General features: G+C 39.0%; 1 protein-coding gene across 2 annotated transcripts in view; it reads left to right on the top strand.

Annotated features, from left to right (window-relative positions):
• LRP2 (LDL receptor related protein 2) overlaps window positions 1-21,069 on the top strand; it is a 199,488-nt gene that overhangs the window by 27,116 nt on the left and 151,303 nt on the right. For both annotated transcript variants that reach the window (XM_053215239.1, XM_027055548.2), the window contains exons 2-4: window positions 9,513-9,620; window positions 11,425-11,547; window positions 20,544-20,660. In XM_053215239.1, the coding sequence (XP_053071214.1) occupies window positions 9,513-9,620; window positions 11,425-11,547; window positions 20,544-20,660 (348 nt within the window). The remainder of the gene's footprint in view (window positions 1-9,512; window positions 9,621-11,424; window positions 11,548-20,543; window positions 20,661-21,069) is intronic.

Here is a 21,069-nt window from a genome sequence, read left to right as displayed (position 1 = left end):
AAACTTACTGGTGGAATTATTTTCACATTCTTGCTGCATAATATTTACGAGTTTAAGAAAGTTCTTTGTTGGCAGAAACCCTACATGCCCATAGCTAAATCATTAAGGTTGAGTCATACATGTGTGTACCCCCATTAGTCTCCTAACAAATGAACTATGATAAAATTCAGTGTTTGTGTCAATAACAATGTAATGAGCCCCACAATAAGTGTCAAAATTCCTGATCAGAGTTGTCATCACACTTGTTTATTGACATGGAAACATTGTTTGCTTCAGAGTAAATTATATATATATGTATATATGTGTATTTATGTATGTATTTTATATGTAGTATATCTGATCTCTACTTTTTGAAAATGTACACATTAGAATCAGATGGTTGTTTAGTTCCTAGCATGAAATTTGTGACCAATAAACCCACTTAGCAATTACGTCCTGGTCCAGTCTGGATTTGGGACAAAGCTAAATAAGAATGAGTTAACCAAATTGAGGTTAGGGTTCAAGATGCTAGCTCTTATTAAATTCAGTGTCTGGACACTGATTATTGACCATAACCCTTCTCCTTTCCTCCCTCTTCCTTTTTCTCTTCCTTCTATTTTTGCCTCTTCTTGCTCTTTTCATGCTGTCAGAGCTTGTTGGTGTAACTATTGTAATAGTTAAGAATGAAGTAACATGGAATAGAGGAGAAAGAGTACGGTGAGGTGTTTGTAAGATTCAGCCAAGAAGGTCTATTTAGCATTTACAACTGATTTAGTCTGTGGCTGTAGAGAATCACCAAATCCACCAGTTGGGAATCAATTTCTCCTTCTGCTGCTATTGTAATTTCCAGTATCAAGCCATTGTCCATTTGATAACCTGGTGATCTAATCTGCTTGTTAAGGTGACCAAATTAGCAGTGATATTTGCAACTTTAACATATCTGTTTCAATTTGATTTATGGTTCAACACTTGGGGCTAATGCATCAAGAAAACCTTAGTTTGTTGCTGTCTGTAAACTTTGGGTTGAGAGTGGGTCTTTTGCACCATTTATAAGCCATAGGCAGGAAAGCTGCCTGCCTGGAGATGTCTGTAGTCCCTTATTTCTCACAAGTGCCTAGTTTCTTTTTTAGTGTTTGATTCCATTCAACCATTTTCCAGTAATTCATATTTGCTAGTCACTAAGCCATATAAGAATACTTGGGGCAATTGGGGTTGGAAGTCAGCACTTAAATCAGGGTGATTTATAGTTTTTGTACAAGGCCTGTTAAATTATTATGTGCTGAAGGGTATTTTAGACTTTTCTTATGTATAGCGTGATTCAATGGTTCCTTACTTACCTGAGCAGGCGACTGTTTCAAATTTTCTTCTGTTTGGATAGTGTTCTTTATGGCATCCTGTAAGTATAGCTCTTTGGCCATTAGAGAGGTAGAAAACCAGGTAGTCCCTTAGAGGGAGTGGGGTTGAAGGTCTTGGACTTAGATTTCTTCCATGTGGAGGAGGAGTCCATCCACAGGAAACACAGTGACTGAGCTGATACAGAAAATACTACATGAATTACTTGGAAGTACAGAAAAGACTAATACAAATATAGTGTCAGTGTTTTGGTAGTGGCTGCCAGGAAGTTTTCATTGTGGAGTGTTCTGGGTAAAATCTTGGAGAGTCCTTTGAATGTTTTAAGCACTCATGTGATTGCCAATTTATATTTTATTTCAAAATTTTTAAGTGTAGCAGAGATCGGGTAAGGACATTTGAAGAAATTTTTTGTTACGATAATTATACAGGTGGAAAAAGTTTGCCCCATAAAGCAGATGTGTCTGTGATTTTGTTTTTCATAACAATGATCCTTTTACATTAATGAAGAACTGCCTGAGGATTTCAGATTTTCAGCCTTTTTTTTTTTTCTCTGTGTGACTCCCCCCACCCTTGAATGGGTAAGCCTGTGGATGCACTGTGGAACATTCCAGGGTGAAGTAGGCCTCCCTGGAACTTAGATTCTTTATCACACTCCCAGGGGAGTTGATTTCAAGCTGCTGGTACTAGGAGCTGCAGCATATTGCCCAATCCCAGGCCCTCTTATTGCTGGGTGGGAGGGAGTGGGATTGCTGTTTAAGAAATTTTATTATCTTCAGAAGGGAAGAATTTATTATAGGGGTTTTGGTACATGATCTCTTTCATGTGGATTAAGATGTTTTGAGCTCTGAATGTCCAAGCTGCTTAGAGGTTCTAAGTTGTTCTCAACTGGGGGTGGTACCGCCACTCTCGAGTGATGTTTGGACATGTATGGGGTGTTATTGTTGCCACGGTGACCCCGGGGAAGGGCACTATTGGCATTCCACATATGGGGGCCAGAGGTGCTATCCATTCTGCTTTGCCTGGGGCAATTAAATAATTGTCCCACCTTAAATGCCAACTGAAGTGTGGTTTTATTCATAATGCTCAGGAGTACTGCCTGAAAGTCTGGTTGTTGGGGTAGGAGGTGCTCAATGAAAAATAAGTGGGATGTGAGAGACTAGGGGGACGGGGAGGAAGGCAGGTAGCTTGTGTTTAAATGAAAATGGGAAATAGCTCAGTAAGTACAGGTGGAAACAATTTCCAGATTGAGAGGCTGCTCTGATAGGGCCTCACGTTATTCTGCTGGCTTTTGGTTATTGGAAAGGCACTTAAAAAATCATTAAGCGAATATTTAAGCAATGGCTGAGATCAACTATCTTTTTCTTTTTTTTTTTTTTTAATTCTTAAGTTAGTTAACATAACAGTGTAGTCTTGGCTTCAGGAGTAGAATCCAGTGATTCATCTCTTATGTATGACACCCAGTGCTCATCCCAAAAAGTGCCCTCCTTAGTGCCCATCATCCATTTATAACCCTCCATTTGTTTTCTGTATTTAAGGGTTCTTTTCTGGTTTGCCTCCCTCTCTGTTTTTATCTTATTTTTCCTTCCCTTCTCCTATGATCATCTGTTAAGTTTCTCAAGTTCCACATACAAGTGAAATCATGTGATATCTGTCTTTCTTTGACTGACTTATTTCACTTAGCCTAATACCCTCCAATTCCACCCACATTGTTGGAAATGGCAAGATTTCACTTTTTTACTGCAGAGTAATATTCCATTGTATATATATATATAGAGAGAGAGAGAGAGCGCACATCTTTATCCATTCATCAGTCGATGGACTTTTGGACTCTTTCCATACTTTGGCTATTGTTGATAATGCCGTTATAAACATCGGGGTGCATCTGCCCCTTCGAATCAGCATTTTTACATCCTTTGGATAAATTCCTAGTGATCAGCTGACTTTCTTGAGGGATGACTGAATTCCGTAGGCTGGATGCTCAGATACATTCAGCTGTGAGAGGATGGTGGGGAAAGGACAGTAGGATACTTTTGGTGTACCTGTAGAACTTGCTGATCATTTAGCATGCAAGTGGACCAGGCCTGGGGCAACTTGAGGGGCTTCAAGATGAGACTCATCTCTGCTAGCAGCCTCTCAGTGAACCACTGACCAGCTTGCTCACTGAGCTCATTTATGCTCTGGGTCGGTTTCTGGGGAAAGAAATAAATAGAGCCCCAAGCCCTTCTCATGGTCAAAGTCTGTATCCTCCTCCAGGCTTACATCTACCCAGAACCACTGTTAGTTTTAAACAGTTACTGGCACTAGTGATCTATAAGCTTTCTTAAAGTTGACCCGTTTGATCACGTCACTCTCTTGCTCGACATTTTCGGCCCTTTATTGTCCATCTTCCCAGCCTTGTTGTCCTCCACTTACAAGTAGTTCCTTATGCCGTGGAGGCCTGCGCATTAGGCCTTTACCCATGATAGGCTTCTCGCAAGTTGTTTGGATGCTACACAAAGGACTGGTCCTTCCTCTTCACTTACCCAAATACTGCTCATCCACAAAGGCCCAGTGAAGTCTTATTCTCCTTCATGAAGCCTTCTCTAATCACTCCAGCATGTGGTATTAATTTTTTTCTCCTTGAGACCGGTTGATTTTTATTGTCTATGTTGCTTATTTGGAACCAAATCCTCTACAGTCGTATGGCACAGCTTTGGAATCAGTCTACCTAGGTCTGAATCCCCACCTCACTACCTACTAGTTGTGAGATTTTGTCAAGCCTCAATCTCCTCATCTATGAAATGGGGCTTTTAATACAGTCTCACAGAGTTGTGATAGATAAGTGGGATAATCTATGGAAAATACTTAATACATGGCTAATTTATATTATATGTTACTTTTGTCCTCCCAGAATTTATAAACTCTATTAAAAAAAAACCCAACCATATCTTAACTTTCTTTGTTTCTTCCACAAGCTCTAGAACAATGTTTTGCATGTAGTAGGTATGAATTTTTTTTTTTTTTTTTTTTTGGTGGCTTTAGTGAATCTGACATATTCTTTTGGGTCTCTTTTTTTTTTTTTTAACTACACTTACATGATGTGTATACATGATCACTCATTGAGTGGCTTTGTGAGTTCTGCCTCAAAGTCCTTGACTTCTTGAAATGTCTTGAAATGAATGTCTTCTTGAAATGAATCAGGTATCAGGGCTCTGAAACACTATTTTGGAAAAAACAGTCAACTTAGTGGTTTGTAAACTACATTTAAAAAAAGCCCACAAGAATTCTGGCCACCTATTTGACAATCTGTTATGAAAACCAGAATGTTGCACAGAAAAAGAGTAGTAGGTTGGTTTGCTGGTCATGTCTGGTTTCAGTTCCATCAATCGAGTCCTTGACAATTCCACCAGTTGATGTTAGGCAGAGCAGGTCTTCCCCACAGTTTGTTACCCTTGCCTGTCATGGCTGCAGTGGTCAAGTTTTGGAAATAAGCAAGTGACTCTAAATCTTTGAAGGGAACTGGCTTTGTTGGTGGGGATAGGGTGTGAGAATTGTAGCGAACCATCACCCAACTTACAAACACTGAATGTATGTCAAGGGAATAAAAATAAAGTACAGAAAAAGTGAAAAAAGAATTATGGATGAATTAAGGAATTGCCTCTTACATTTGTTTGAGCACAGCGAAGGTAACACTATTAACATGTCATGTACTTTTATATGACGTATCTTTATTTATTTTTTAATTTTTTTAATGTTTATTTTGAGAGAGACAGAGAATGAGTGAGCATGGGTGGGGGAGGGGCAGAGAGAGAGGGAAACACAGAATTTGAAGCAGGCTGCAGACTGAGCTGTCAGCACAGACCCCGATGTGGGGCTCTAACTCACGCCATGAGATCATGACCTGAGCTGAAGTTAGATGCTAAATCAACTGAGCCACCCAGGTGCCCCGTCATATCTTTAAAAAGAGTACATGCACCTCCTCTTCCTCAGGTAGACCAAGAGTCTGGAAGAACCAGCACATGTTTAAGAGGATCTAACAGGAAAATAGGATTTGCTGTAGAAATTACCTTACTCTGTTCACTTTGGACAATGTTCCATTGACTACAACTTGCCTTTCTCTTTTGAGAAAAGAATTTATGAGAGGAAAAAAGAAACTTTTACAGGAAACGGTAGGAGAATCAAACCTTTCAATATGACTCAATTTTTCCTTTTTCTTTTTTAAACTTCTGGACATTCTTCTTTCAAGTAATTTCAAATTTTTCCAGATCTCATTTTCCTTTCTTTGGATTTAAGATAGCAAACAAACTCTTAGAGTGTTACTGCTTGCCTTTATGGTTTTATATGTCTAATGGTTTTACATATATGATACCAAGAGGCTGAATCTTATGAAGAGGAATTTTCATTACCTGATGGATACGTGTTGATTATTCCATGTGGGCCTAGCACTGTGCTAGAGGCTAGAAAGAGTACAGAAGTGGTGTTCTTAATTCAGTACTATTTCCTGCACTGGGAAAACAAGTGACTTCCTCCTCCCTCTAGGCATTATCTGTTTCTCTAACACATTCTTGGTCCAACACTTAGACCAGGAAGCTTGGGATATGGCTATTTATAAAGAAAGGATTATTCTTGTTTTTCTCCAGCTTGGGGCTTTATAAGGTTGGAAAACAAGTTTATTCTCATGTCTAATATAATTTTTCTTGAAGAGATTGAAACTGTTGCTTTTGATTGGCCAATTTCCCTAGGCCCAATAATTTTATATGCAATGTTTGTTGCCAGGTATACCACTCTTCTCCAACTGAATCATACCACATATGATGTGGTCGGGATTCCACACAAGCCCAGTTCACGAACTCAGTTAATGTTGACAGCAACTTTGGAAAAAAAGTCACATTTTTACATTCATTCTCGAGCTTGTGGAATCATTTCTGTTTCTTTTATTTTTTGCTTTTTCTCTTTTCTTTCTTTGGTGTAAGGGAACACAGAGCAGTGGTCAATGCGGCACAGATGCCTTTGGACCTGAACTATAACTGTCAGGTCCGAATTCTTGCATTGCACATGTTTGCTATTTGATCTCGGGCAAGTGACTGAACTGCTCTGTGCCTCAAGTTCTTTATTTGTGAAGTGTTCATAAAAATGACGTCTATCTCATAGGGTTTTTATGGAAATTAAATGACTTGAAGTTGGCAGAGTGCTTAGAGTGGTGCATGCCATTTAAGCACCATGCAAGTATTTTTCTTTTCATTTATTTTGATTCTTGGAAAAGGCCAGGGCTTGTGCTGGGGAAATAGTGTGTTTGCTTGGTCCCAGTGGTTTCTTGTCAATGGCTGCCTGGTTCCTAACAAAAGATTTTTATTTCAGTGTGGGTTACGATGTTTTCCTCCTTATTGCAAAATTACCTCTTGGTTAAAACTGGATTGACTGGATATGAATGTTTAGAGACCGTTTGTTGAAAACATTTTTTTTCCTTTTGCTCTATTTAGATTTTTTTTTCTTCATAAACTGTTTGGCTCCAGTGTATGAAATCCCTCTCCTCGCTTATTTGGACTTCAAATTATTAAACAATAAGGTGTAGATACCTGTGGCGGGTTGACTTATGTAAAACAAACCGAAATCTGAAAATAAAGTGCTTACAGATGAATTGAAATCGGGGGCACCTGCCATTGTTATCAGACCTGACCCAGACCTTTCCACTAGTAGTTTGCTTCTAAACAGCACATATTCTCTTTATAATAGAGTGAATGACAGGCTTCTGACATCAGTGGAGCACTTTGTTTGATTGCTGGGAGGCCACCCAGCAATGATATAGTATGGGTTTGTTTTTCCTGGAGAGGTATTTCCAAACAATAGTCATTTGGGAGTTACAACAGGCATAGAAGGTAATACTGAAAAGGTGAACTTGATGGATGAATTATCATGGATCTGTTGATAAAGTGAGTAAATGGAGTTTGCTATATTTCTTTAGATAACTGAGTATCTGGGAGATCAATTATGAAAAAACTCTAACTAGAAAGGATTAATTGCAAAATTCCTCCTACCAGTTTTGGTTTGCATGTGTTTTATGCACTTGGCTTTGAAGTGCTTTAAAAAGTGACTTTTGGGTATCTATTTCTTTTTATGATGTGTATAACTTCATATTTTAAGAAAAATGAAAAATAACCTTAAAATCTGACTTGTAATAAAAGTTGCTTAAGGATTATGTATATTTTAAAACAGGCAATAAATTGTTTTTTGAGAATTTTCTTCTGTAAGCTCAGTTTCTAAGTTTATGCTTCTCATTTTTTCATAGCAATATGAAACTCTTTGTAAGTAGACTGACCTTTAGATTGTTACCATTTTTCAACCAGAAATTATTAGATACTAAGGGAGACAAATGTACTGAACCTACAAATGTATTATGTTGGATTGCTAACAATAGACCTAATTGATAAAAGTGATTTAATATATGTTGTGTTAATAGCTAAACCTCCAAAGCCCCTAATCTCCCATGGAAATATTGCTTTGTAGAACAAAATCCAATGAGAAGTTCTGGGATTCCAGAGTGAATTTGTACATTCCTTAGGGGCATTTTTGCAAGGGAGGTTGTTGTGTTTTAAAGGTAGTTGATAAGAGACCTGCACCACCAACCCCAGACCTGCACCACCAACCACCATCGTGCATTAGTCTATAGAAGGTATTTGGGTGTACGTATTCCTGTACCACTCGGTACCACCATTTAGCCAAGGGAAGTTTCTGACCATTTGCAGCATACATTATAAATCAGGATGTCACTACCAGACAATCAGATTTGAACATTCCATGAACAAAGTAGCCTATATCCCCTAGGAATAGATCACTTAACTATGTTTATGTCATGCTGTTGATATGCCAGCATTTACACAAGTCAGGATAGCACATTGTTTATTTCTCTTAGGAGTAGATAATTGATCTGTATATTTACCTAATTTTTGCTTAATTAACCAATAACTGAAATAGGTAATTTAGCATGATCACTGAAATACCTGGGGAGAATAATTGTATTCTTTTAACCTCCCAAATTACTCCTACCACATTGGGCTTGTGAAAGAATAATTTTGTATCTTCTCCAAGTTGGGCTGATGTTGGCTGCTTTCTTTAAAAAAATTTCCTACTTGGCACATGATACCTGGGGAAGTCACTGGTCACATATTTGGGGACTCAAAGGATTTCCAACTGCCTAATTAGTCCCCTGGGGAGACCTAGGATAATTGCTGGTTATATTGGTTGTATGAAATAAACTTGTTTAAGTTATATTCTCTTTCTGGTATCACTAGGGGATATCACTGCCACTTGGGAATGTAGTAACTTTGGGGGGCAAATTTGTGCCCTCTGGTGGGGTACAGAGATTTTTCTTTTGTTTGTTTTTTTGGCTTAAAACAAGCAGAGATGAGCTTACGGATCTGGCATCCTACAAATGTGTTCAACAAAAAAGCCAAAATATTGGTCTGAATCTAAGAATGTAGGACCATAAATTGCTATATATGATTTAGTAATAAAAAGGCACTTAAAAAAATAAAGGGCGAAGAACTGAAAAAAGGCAGTCAAGCAAATAAGAAGTTACTCATGATGTTATCATTCAGAGATAAGCACCAATAACATTCTGGTCTTTCTCTACACTCTGTTAAAGGTAAAATTATACATCCTTGTCTTTGTTATATGATATAAGTTTTTATCCAAATCATTTAGAAGTTCTACATAACTATTTTAATGAGTTCTTCATATGTTAATATAAAGATAAGAATTTTATCCTTTTTTTGAAATTATTGAATATCTAGGAAGCTTACAATTTATTATAAGTAATGTTGTGATTAAAATCTGCATACATAAATCTTTGTCTAATTCTCTGATTAGTTCCTTAGGGGGGAAAATACCTAAAAATAAAAGAACTAAGAAAAATCACTTTTAAAAAGCAAGATATATGTTGTCAAATTGCTTTCCAGATTGGTTACGTCAAGGTATACTGTAGTGAGCTGTGCACAAAAATGGCCATCTTCCTGCAGACCCTGAAACAGATAATAAAATAACCATTATAAGAATGTTTTCTTCATTTTATAAATAATTTACATTCCTTTGATTACTAATTCATTGAAAAAACTTTTATTTTTATAAAACATTTGTATTTCTTTGAAATATCTATGTGGGTAAGTTTTTTTTACTCTTTTTTTTTTTGCATGTGGCATTATAAGAATGTGACAGTGAGCATTTTCGCTGTGAAGATGGGCATTGTATCCCTGCAACCTGGAGGTGTGATGGGACCAGAGACTGCTTGGATGACACGGATGAAGTTGGCTGCCGTAAGTGAGGAGGGGCCGGGCCAAACTCTGTTCGAGTAATATAAGTGCTTCCTGGTGAATTCAGCTGTACCAAAGATACAGTTGTACCTTTAGTGATAGATTCACGACTGGGCTCAAGTCTTTTGAGATGTCTGTTGTTGAATAGAGAACTGATGGCATTAATGATTCTTTTAGTTCTTTGGAGGAAGGGCTTCAATTCACATCCATTTCTATCTTACCCTTATCCCATGACCTTGATATGGAAACAAATTTGTGAGTAGTTTCCTAAAGCCTATAATAAAGTATTTCAGATTATTCACTCTGGAAATTTTGTCCACCAACTGTGATTTGTAATTCAAGGAGGAGTCTTTTGTATATAGGACGTTGCGTAGCTTATGCAAATTACACAAAGAGATCACAGAAGAGGTTAGTGTGGTCTTAAATGTTTAAAAAAATGATAGTTAAAAACATGATATATTGTAACTCCAAAGTTTAATAACACAATCACTTTCACATATATTCACATATATTTCTTGATTTAATTCTGTCAATATTCTGAGATAGGTTTCAAATTAGGAAACAGGCATAGTGAAGTTGAATCATTCATTAAAAGCCTCCTTCCTGCACAAATCCCAGCCCTTAACATCTTTTGCTTTCCCAGCTTGCCGTAGGTGATCAATCACACCACTGCAGTTTCATTCATTCTGATTTGTGAACAGACAAGGGTTATCATCCGAAAACCAAGAAATCAGGGAAAAATTAATTTTGTTTGCAATTGTTGGCCATCCTGTGGCACAACAGAACAAACTTTGGTGTATTGTTTGGATCGTGATGCATTTGACAATCAGAGGAGGGTGGGGAATAGGTCCTATTCAGTGCTTCTCAAACTTCCGTGCACAAATGGAGCATCGGGGAGCTTGTTGATGTGCTGGTTTCACATCCATATGTTTGGAGTGGGACCTGAGATTCTGCATTTCTACCAGCTCCCATGTGATGCTCATGCTGCTAGTTTGTGAATCATATTTTGAGCAAGGGAGTAGTTCTATCTGCAGAGACATGATCATGTGCTATCTGTTTGCCTCCTATGGGATTACTGAGTTCATTTTTAGATTAAACACCAGGAACAGAAAAGCAAGAACTGTGTATTCTGGGATAGAGGAATAAATACAGTTGTACCAACAACTCTTTAGAGATTGTTAATGTAATAGCAATGTTCCATAACAACGATAATAACAACAGTACCAACAACAATAGTGACAGCAGCTAACATTATACTTCACTTGCACATAAATTATTTAACTTATTTTTTTATAGCAAACTATGAGATATAGTCCCCATTTTATGGTACACACATTGAGGCTCAGAGAACCTGCCAAAGATCTTAAGTCAAGAAAATTATAGAAATAATAATTATTCAATTCTGGGTCTTCTTTTCCAAATAGCATGTTTTTTCAGCTCATTATGATGCTTTACTATTAGTTATTACAAAGCATTTCAAATAGTTTAGCAATAACTCATGGTTAGTTCGTATTTAAGTTACATTCTTAATTTGATATTTTTTTGTCATGCCTTTGTGTTTTGGTTGTTTGTTTTATTCTTTGTATTTATTCTTTGCATCATCAGTTTGTTGTGATGCCTTTGCCGCAATTATTTGGCATTGAATGCTGATTAGAGTCCACAGGCTGTTTTATAGGATTGTTTACTATTTGCCATCAATGTGTTAAGCAGGAGTTGACACAGATTGTTTTGAAATAAGCATTGCTTGTTGGTGTAATAGGGTGGATGTTTCACACAATGAGTTGAGTCCTTTCCTGGTTTGTTTTAGCTCCCCCTTCTTGCAAGTCGAACCAATTCCTGTGTCAGGGTGAAGGTCTATGCATCCCTAACTTCTGGGAGTGTGACAATGATGAGGACTGTGAGGATGGCTCCGATGAACATCAGCATTGCCGTAAGTGATTGTAGAGGAATTTTGTTTTGGCCCTCTGGACACCTAAAATTTAAAAATAATAATGGGATGATTCTTTATAAATGCTGAATTGGAACTCAAATCACAGGGGGCACCTATGCTGGCAATCTCACCCAGGGTGAGAAGATATTGAAAGTGTGAATGTGCTGAAGAATTATAAATATACCCCAGCGATTTGGAAATAGGATAGGTTCTCAGTATTAAGAATATGTCACACTCAGTAAAGAAACAGAACATTTATTGGTATCTGTGGGGGGTGGGCAGTCTTCATTTGTGTGGTTGGCGGTTGGATGGGTCCTTTGGGTCCTGCAGTGCACACACTGCATAATAACCTTCCACCCCTTCTGCCTCGGTGTTAAACTGCCTTCTTTTTGATTAAGTGGCAGTGTAGCGAGGTCTGTTGGAAGCATTGTTGCTTGTTGCTTCAGTGACTGCTGGTATGGCTTGCGTCGGATGAACTGCAGGAAGGAGGGAAATGGTAGCCCTGAGGAAGACCTTGGCAGCTGCTGCATTCCTGGACACTGAGGGAGTTCAGGACAGTAAACTGGAAGAAACGCTCCCAGTCTCATTTCGTTGGGATCAAACTGTAAAAGAGTTTGAAGTGGGCTTGAAAATAATTTTGAGTGAGAGAGTAATCTTGGGTAAATATTAGATGGCAGCATATGAGAAATATGCCATGTGTAGCATTCCTTTGCTTTCTCTATTAAGGATATTTGTATGATTTCAAATTATTCCTGTATCAATGAGGATGTTTTTGGCTGCAAAGAATGAAACACACGTCTCAGAAAAGTTAAGCAAAGGGGGGAATTTATTATCTTGCACTATAAGAAGCCTAAGTGTATTGTTGTTCCAGGGTTGATGAATTCCCAACTCAGTAAATTATCAGCCAATTTTCTCCCACTTTTCTGCACTCCCATCTTTAGCCTGTTGGCTTTTTGTGATTGTATGAAAGCTGTGGAAGTCCTGGAATTCACATCCTTATAATTTCAGCTTCTAGAAGGGAGAACATAATATCCATTCTGTGTGTGTGTGTGTGTGTGTGTGTGTGTGTGTGTGTGTGTGTTTATAAGACAACCCCACCCAAAGCCCCCAAAGTGAAAAACCAAAGATCTTTTAGAAGTCCAGGTTAGACTGAGATGGAAATTGGAGAGCAGATATCTGACTGTAAGGAACTGCTTCAGGCTCTTGACCCCAATTGTCCTGTGGAAGAGTCTAGCTCTGATCACTGTGTGGCATTCACCTTTAAGCCTCCCCCACATTCTGTTTCATTAAATACACATCCCACAAATCATGGGCATCTATCATCACTTTGTTTTTGATTTTAAGATGTCAGCCAAGATCCTGTTGGCATTTTTACAGTCATTGTCCACAAAGATCAAAGAAGAAACAGATGTTTTTGATGGCTACTTCATGTGAGAACTTGTTTAGTCATTATATGACTAGTAATGGAGATTCCATGGCCTTTCGTTGGTCCTGGATTCATTTATAAGAGCTTGGAATTTAGCCCAGTACTTTTGAGTCCAGCATTGACTGTGAACTCTTTTCAGTCGGGCCAAGGGTCTTTTGAGGAAGAGAATAGGAATTCTCAAAATACCCTTGAGTTTGACTTCAGTTTACTCCTAAAATGAAGACTGTATAATTAAACAGCCTGTTAGGGCTTGTAAGTGTTGGTCATGGGGACTTCCAGCAACAAAGAGATGGTGATATTTGGGACAAAGTGATGAAGAAGAAACCAGCAAACTGTGTAGGGCTGTGGAGGGTGGTGGTGGTGACAAGTGACGATCTTGAGGAAGGCATGGACAGGAGCTAATCAAGGCCAAATGGGAGCATGGGATGTCCAGATGAGGTCCAGTTATGTTTCAGGATGTGAACATGTTTCAGGAACAGCAAAAGGGGAAGAACAGATCTGAAAAAGGGAGATGGGGGATGATAGTTCAGAAGTAGTGAAGGGAGGAATTAAAAGTGTCAGGCATAGTAGGGCACAGGAAGAAATCCTTGTTTGTAGGAAATCTGTCTGGGCCAATACTATTTTCTGGCCAATCCCTCAAAGGTCCTAGGGGAAAGAAGCGATGACTGCAGATAGTGAGTGCTCAGTGAGAACAGGATGGGGCTAGATTGTGAATCTCTGGAGAGCAGTGAATATGCTTTATGCAGCTCGCATCCCTACTAGCAGATAGTAGGTTCTTGATAAGCGGGTACTGAATGAATTAATGAGTGATGAGTTATTTCTCTTTTGACTAGATAGACCATTTTGGTTCCATTTTCTCTTGCTCCCCACACAAAGTAGGAAGAAAGCTGAGCTGTAGATTGTGATACAATGTAATGGATGACCCCTTGCCAATAATAATATTTACAGAGGGTATGCAAGCTCCTAAGGACAACCACTTGGGAAAAGAGACTGGAGAAAATGTTATAGCAGCAATTTATTTATTTAATTTTCAAAAATGTTTATTTTTTGAGAGAGAGTATGAGTGGGGGGGAGGGGCAGAGAGAGAGAGAGAGAGAGAGAGGGAGAGAGAGAGAATCCCAAGCAGGATCTTAGCTGTTAGTGCAGAGCCCCATGTGGGTCTCAATCCCACGCACCAAACTGTGAGATCATGACCTGAGCTGAAATCAAGACAGTTATTAACTAACTGAGCCACCCAGGTGTTCCCATAGCAGTAATTTATAAGCAATGTTACATGCTATTTTAAATGAGTGTGGATTTCACAATATAATTCTTGCATTTTTAATGTCATAAAATTCTTTATTGGGCATCCTTAGCTGCAGACAGGATATGCCACCACTATATTCACTAAGGTCACCAGGGAACTCCTCAATGTCGGATGGACTTCCCTATTGCACAGCTTTGGCGATCACGCCCTCCTTCTGGACACTACTATCTTGGCTGCCATGACGCCTCATTGTCCTTGTTCTTTTCTGAACTGCTTTGATCATTCTATTTTGTACTCCTTTTCTACCCAGCCTGTAAGTATGGCTGTTGCTTAGAGCCCTGCACTTACTCAATGCTTTTCCAGGATAATTTCAACCAACCTTATGATTTCGATGAATCTGGATGGCCTGGTGACACCCAAATTTATGCTTATGACCCAGATTTCTTGCCTGCACATCAGTCTTGCATGTTCAACTGCCTGTTGGAGATCCCCAGGATGCCTCAAATTCAAGGTGTCCCAAGTGGGATTAATAATCTTCTCCCATGAACTGTTTTTTGTTTTTTGTTGATCTACGTGAATTACCTTTAAAAAAATTTTTTTTAATGTCTCTTTGTTTTTGAGAGAGAGAGAGAGAGCATGAGCAGGGGAGGGGCAGAGAGAGAGGGAGACACAGAACCTGAAGCAGCCTCTAGGCTCTGAGCTGTCAGAACAGAACCCGACATGGGGCTTGAACCCATGAGCTGTGAGATCATGACCTGAGCTGAAGTTGTGTGCCACTGACTGAGCCATCCAGGCACCGCTATCTTCTTTTTTTTTAATTTAATTTATTTTTTTAATTTACATCCAAATTAGTATATAGTGCAACAATGATTTCAGGAGTAGATTCCTTAATGCCCCTTACCCATTTAGCCCATCCCCCCTCCCACAAGCACTTCAGTAAGCCTCTGTTCTCCATATTTGAGTCTCTTATGTTTTGTCCCTCTCCCTGTTTTTATGTTATTTTTGCTTCCCTTCCTTTGTGTTCTTCTGTTCTGTGTCTTAAAGTCCTCACATGAGTGAAGTCATGATATTTGTCTTTCTCTGACTAATTTTGCTTAGCATAATACCCCCTAGTTCCATCCACATAGTTGCAAATGGCAAGGTTTCATTCTTTTTGATTGCTGAGTAATACTCCATTGTATATATATATACCACATCTTCTTTATCCATTCATCCATCGATGGACATTTGGGCTCTTTCCATACTTTGGCTATTGTTGATAGTGCTGCTATAAACATTGGGGTGCATGTGTCCTTTCGAAACAGCATACATGTATCCCTTGGATAAATACTTAGTAGGGCAATTGCTGGGTCATATGGTAGTTCTATTTTTAAATTTTGAGGAACTTCCATACCGTTTTCCAGAGTGGCTGCACCAGTTTGCATTCCCACCAGCAGTGCAAAACAGATCCTCTTTCTCTACATCCTCACCAACATGTTTGCTGAATTGTTAATGTTAGCCATTCTGACAGGTGTGAGGTGGTAGCTCATTGAGGAACCCCTATCTTTTTATAGAAATAAAATTAACTCACTATAAGGTACTAGCAGAAAATACAACATCAGTCTTAACTACTAGAAATAGGCAGAGTGAGTCTTTTTCCTCGTTAATGTAGCATTTTATGAAACATATTTCATTTTTTTCTAAATTTTTAATGTTTATTTTTGAGAGAGAGAGACAGAGAGACAGAGAGAGAGAGAGACAGAGAGTGCGAGTGGGGGAGGTGTAGAGAGAGAGGGAGACACAGAATCTGAAGCAGGCTCCAGGCTCTGAGCTGTCAGCACAGAGCCCGATGTGGGGCTCAAACTCACAGTGGTGAGATTGTGACCTGAGCTGAAGTAGGACTCTTAACCGACTGAGCCACCTAGGTGCCCCTATGAAACATATTTCTTTTTTTTTTTTTAATTTTTTTAACGTTTTATTTATTTTTGAGACAGAGAGAGACAGAGCATGAACAGGGGATGGTCAGAGAGAGGGAGACACAGAATCGGAAACAGGCTCCAGGCTCTGAGCCGTCAGCCCAGAGCCCGACGCGGGGCTCGAACTCACGGACCGCGAGATCGTGACCTGAGCTGAAGTTGGCCGCTTAACCGACTGAGCCACCCAGGCGCCCCTGAAACATATTTCATAATGAAAGCGTTAGAGGAAAAATAAAGATGGCTGTTAGTGACATTAAAAATGTAATCAATTAGCATGGAAAGGATAGCACAATCCCTTAGGCACCCAAGCTGGAAATTTGGAATTATTCTTGATTCTTCTGCCCACAGTTAGTCAGCCAGCTCTGGCCTAATACCTCTGAAGTTCATCTCTTTCCCATTTATAGCATCATTTCCAGCATCTATCTGGGTGACTGCAGCAGCCTCTGGATTGGCCTCCCTGCCTCTAGTCCTATGCCTCCTCAGGTTCTCCCTGACACTGATACTACAAAGATTTAACTAAAACCCTTGGGTATCTCTCTATCCACCCCAAGAAGAAAGCTCCAGCTCCTTAACATGGTTTCATGGTTTACAGTGGCTTCTAAGACACTACCAGCACTTATTTTTCCATGTCTATCACTTGCTATTCATGCCCGGAAATTTCCATGTGGGGTCACAGCAGTGCTTCTAGTTCCCTTGGGCATATGGTGCTGTGTCCCTCTTTCACAACTGTGCATGCTGCCTGAATGCTTGTTGCTAGACAGTCCTTTCCTTATGACCTAGCTAACCTCACTGCTTCTCCTTTAAGACCCAGGTAAGGTGTTACCTCCTAAAGGAAGCTGTCCCTGTTCACACTCTCATCTCAGAGTGAATTAGGCACACCTCCCTGATCCTTCTATAATTCCTTGTATGCCTATAATTCACTTTCATCATTGTTTTTAATTTTTTTAAAAAAGTGTTTATTTATTTTGAGAGAGAGAGCTAAAGCAAGCACACGAGTTGGGGAGAGGCATAGAGAGAGGGAGAGAGAGAGAATCTCAAACAGGCTCTGAGTTGTCAACACAGATCCTGATGCAGGGCTTGAGCTCACAAAGTGTGAGATCATGACCTGAGCTGAAACCAAGAGCTGGACGCTTAACCAACACAGCTATCCAGGCACCCCTCTAATAAATTCTTAAAGTGTCCCCTAGAAAGCCATGAGCTCCTTGAGAGTAGGGAGTGTCCCTCATTCATCATTATATTCCCATTATTGGTGTACTTTGTGGTATATAATAGGCCCCCAGTAGAGGTTTATGTAATGAATAAGTAAATTCTAGCATCAGACTGGTTCATGGAACCGTATGATTTTAATTTGTCATTTTTCTGTGTTTGAACGAGCATTTATTTATTTATTTAAATATGAAATTTATTGCCAAATTGGTTTCCATACAACACTCAGTGCTCATCCCAAAAGGTGCCCTCCTCAATGCCCATCACCCACTTTCCCATCCCTCCCACCCCCCATCAACCCTCAGTTTGTTCTCAGTTTTTAAGAGTCTCCTATGGTTTGGCTCTCTCCCTCTCTAACTTTTTTTTTTCCTTCCCCTCCCCCATGGTCTTCTGTCAAGTTTCTCAAGATCCACATAAGAGTGGAAACATATGGTATCTGTCTTTCTCTGTATGACTTATTTCACTTAGCATAACACTCTCCAGTTCCATCCACGTTGCTACAAAAGGCCATATTTCATTCTTTTTCATTGCCAAGTAGTATTCCATTGTGTATATAAACCACAATTTCTTTATCCATTCATCAATTGATGGACATTTAGGCTCTTTCCATAATTTGGCTATTGTTGAGAGTGCTGCTATAAACATTGGGGTACAAGTGCCCCTATGCATCAGTACTCCTCCTGTATCCCTTGGGTAAATTCCTAGCAGTGCTGTTGCTGGGTCATAGGGTAGGCCTATTTTTAATTTTTTGAGGAACCTCCACACTTTTCCAGAGCGGCTGCACCAGTTTGCATTCCCACCAACAATGCAAGAGGGTTCCCGTTTCTCCACATCCTCGCCAGCATCTATAGTCTCCTGATTTGTTCATTTTGGCCACTCTGACTGGTGTGAGGTGATATCTGAGTGTGGTTTTGATTTGTATTTCCCTGATGAGGAGTGATGTTGAGCATCTTTTCATGTGCCTGTTGGCCATCTGGATGTCTTCTTTAGAGAAGTGTCTATTCATGTCTTCTGCCCATTTCTTCACTGGATTATTTGTTTTTTGGGTGTGGAGTTTGGTGAGTTCTTTATAGATTTTGGATACTAGCCCTTTGTTTGATATGTCGTTTGCAAATATCTTTTTCCCATTCCACCACGGTTGTCTTTTAGTTTTGTTGATTGTTTCCTTTGCAGTGCTGCAGAGCTTTTTTTTTTTTAATTTTTTAAAATGTTTTTTATTTATTTTTGAGACAGAGAGAGACAGAGCATGAACAGGGGAGGGGCAGAGAGAGAGGGAGACACAGAATCGGAAGCAGGCTCCAGGCTCTGAGCCATCAGCCCAGAGCCTGATGCGGGGCTCGAACTCACGGACCGTGAGATCGTGACCTGAGCCGAAGTCGGCCGCTTAACCGACTGAGCCACCCAGGCGCCCCTTGAATGAGCTTTTAATTAGCCCCTCATAAACCCCTTTGAAAGGTTAAGCACAAAATATACAATTGCTTTGGGTGTCAGTTTAAGAAGAAAGCCAAGATACTTAAAATAATATTGGCACTTGATTTAGTTTTTCTACATATTTTGTTAGTACTGCTACTCATGACTTGCCGTTTTGTGAATAAAAAAAGTTCTTTAGGGGTGCTTAAGTGTCTCAGTCAGTTGAGCCTCCAACTCTTGATTTCGGCTCAGGTCATGATCTCATGGTTTGGGAGTTTGAGCCCCGCACCGACAGTGTGGAGCCTGCGTGGGATGCTCCCTCTACCTCTCTTTCTGCTTCTCCTTCTCTCTCTCTCTCTCTCAAAATAAATAAATAAACTTAAAAAATAAATTAAAAAAAGTTCTTTAATTTTATGTGGAAATTGTCAATACATACTTAAGTAAATTATATGGGAATTTAATGAGGAAATATTAATCTTTTTAGACTTATTCAGATAAAATTGTGTCTGCTTTGGCTGAATTCAGACGTTTAAGTGACTTCTAGAAAAGTTGATCTATTCTAACTTTATTAATACAAGGTACCAGGAGAAAATATGAAATCATACTGTTGAAGTGTCAGAAATAGGCTGCCTGGAAAAACCTTGTTTGCTATTCAAGAATTACATAACACATACATAATGAAAGAATTTTCTTAGAAAGAACAGGATGACAAGATATAGTCAATTAAACACGGAATGTCTTATCATATAATAACCTGTATATGTTTGAATCTCAAGTGTCAGCTCTAAAACTGTGATTGATTATCCACTTGTCTTTTTGAAAGGTTTTTTTAGAAAGTTTAGATGATGGCACACCCCTTAACAGATACGTAATTTCATCAGAAAAGCAAATTTTGCCAAACCTAAGCATCTTTACCATATGGAAGTATAGGAAACTATAAAAATGCAGGGGAAACCTTTTTTCTTCAATTTGAGGACTATAATTTTTTTCAGTGGGTCACATTTCCCCCAAATGCTTCTCTTTTTATGTGGACAGTTGAAAAATCCCATGATAATTCCTGCCTCAGGCTTCCCAAATAGCATTCACATGGTGCTTGCAGCATCAACTCCTTTGATTTTTATCTGTTTTATCCAGAGGCAAATTTGATAAGCTACTGATGTCCTGATTTTACCTACCCTAACCAACATAGGCTAAAAACAAGCTAGTTTAAATTGTTTATATATACAATTGACACATGTTCGATGTAGAAAGCTGATATAATGGGGAAAAACTCACCCATAGAAAAAAAATCACCTACAATTTTATTACTCAGAAATAACCACTGTTATAACCCTTTGGCATATTTCCTTCTTGTTTAAAAAAGTATTATGATGACAGGTACCTCAACCGATACTCGGCTACTACTTATATCTGCAAAATTTTTGTTTTACCATTTTGGTTGTCAATGTATATTGTATTCTCAACACATGTTGATCCTATAATTGTCTACACTCACATGCTTGAGTGTTGATGTGATTCTGTGAGCATTTAGATATAGTATCGTGATACTAATACCTTTGCTTTTGCATTGTAGACAGCTCACACTGTCTACATTGGGGTAGGTGGGTACCCTGCTTTCTAAGCCTATAAACTTTATGTTCGGTATACTCTCTTGCCTTTGCTTTTAAATTTTCCTCACTCATTTTTGGTAAATGGCAATGGATTGGTCTGTATTTGGCAGTAATTATAAAGTAGTATCTTTTCCCCTCCACAGCTGGGAGAACATGCTCAAGCCATCAGATTACATGCTCCAATGGTGAATGTATCCCAAAAGAATACAGGTGCGACCATGTCAGAGACTGCTCAGATGGAACCGATGAGAAAGATTGCCGTGAGTCCCTTTCAGTCTTTGCACTGTGTTTGCTTTCACCTTTGTCCCTTTGGCATTTTAATCAATTTGTTAGATTTGTTGATGGACAGAAATGCCTACAATATGCCTCTTGTTATTGAAATTTCTTGGCAGATTCTTTTGTGGATTAGAGGTGATATTCTGATAGGAGACTATTTTTAGCAAGACATTCTAAGTGTGTCCTGCCTTAGCATGTCAAGTTTCTGTATTTTTGGAAGAGACTTTTAACATTAACATAGAATCCTGAAAAGTTATTGAATACATTGAATACAAAATCCAGTTTGGTCAATGTTGGGTTTTATTGAATTATGATGTTAAACCAAATGTCTCATTAGTTTTCTGCTCTTATGGACTCAGTATTTTCCGGGTTACCTTTGGAAAAGTGTTACAT

Source organism: Acinonyx jubatus, chromosome C1, assembly GCF_027475565.1.
Source record: "Acinonyx jubatus isolate Ajub_Pintada_27869175 chromosome C1, VMU_Ajub_asm_v1.0, whole genome shotgun sequence".
NCBI lineage: Eukaryota > Metazoa > Chordata > Mammalia > Carnivora > Felidae > Acinonyx > Acinonyx jubatus.
This window is presented reverse-complemented; position numbering and strand designations above follow the sequence as displayed.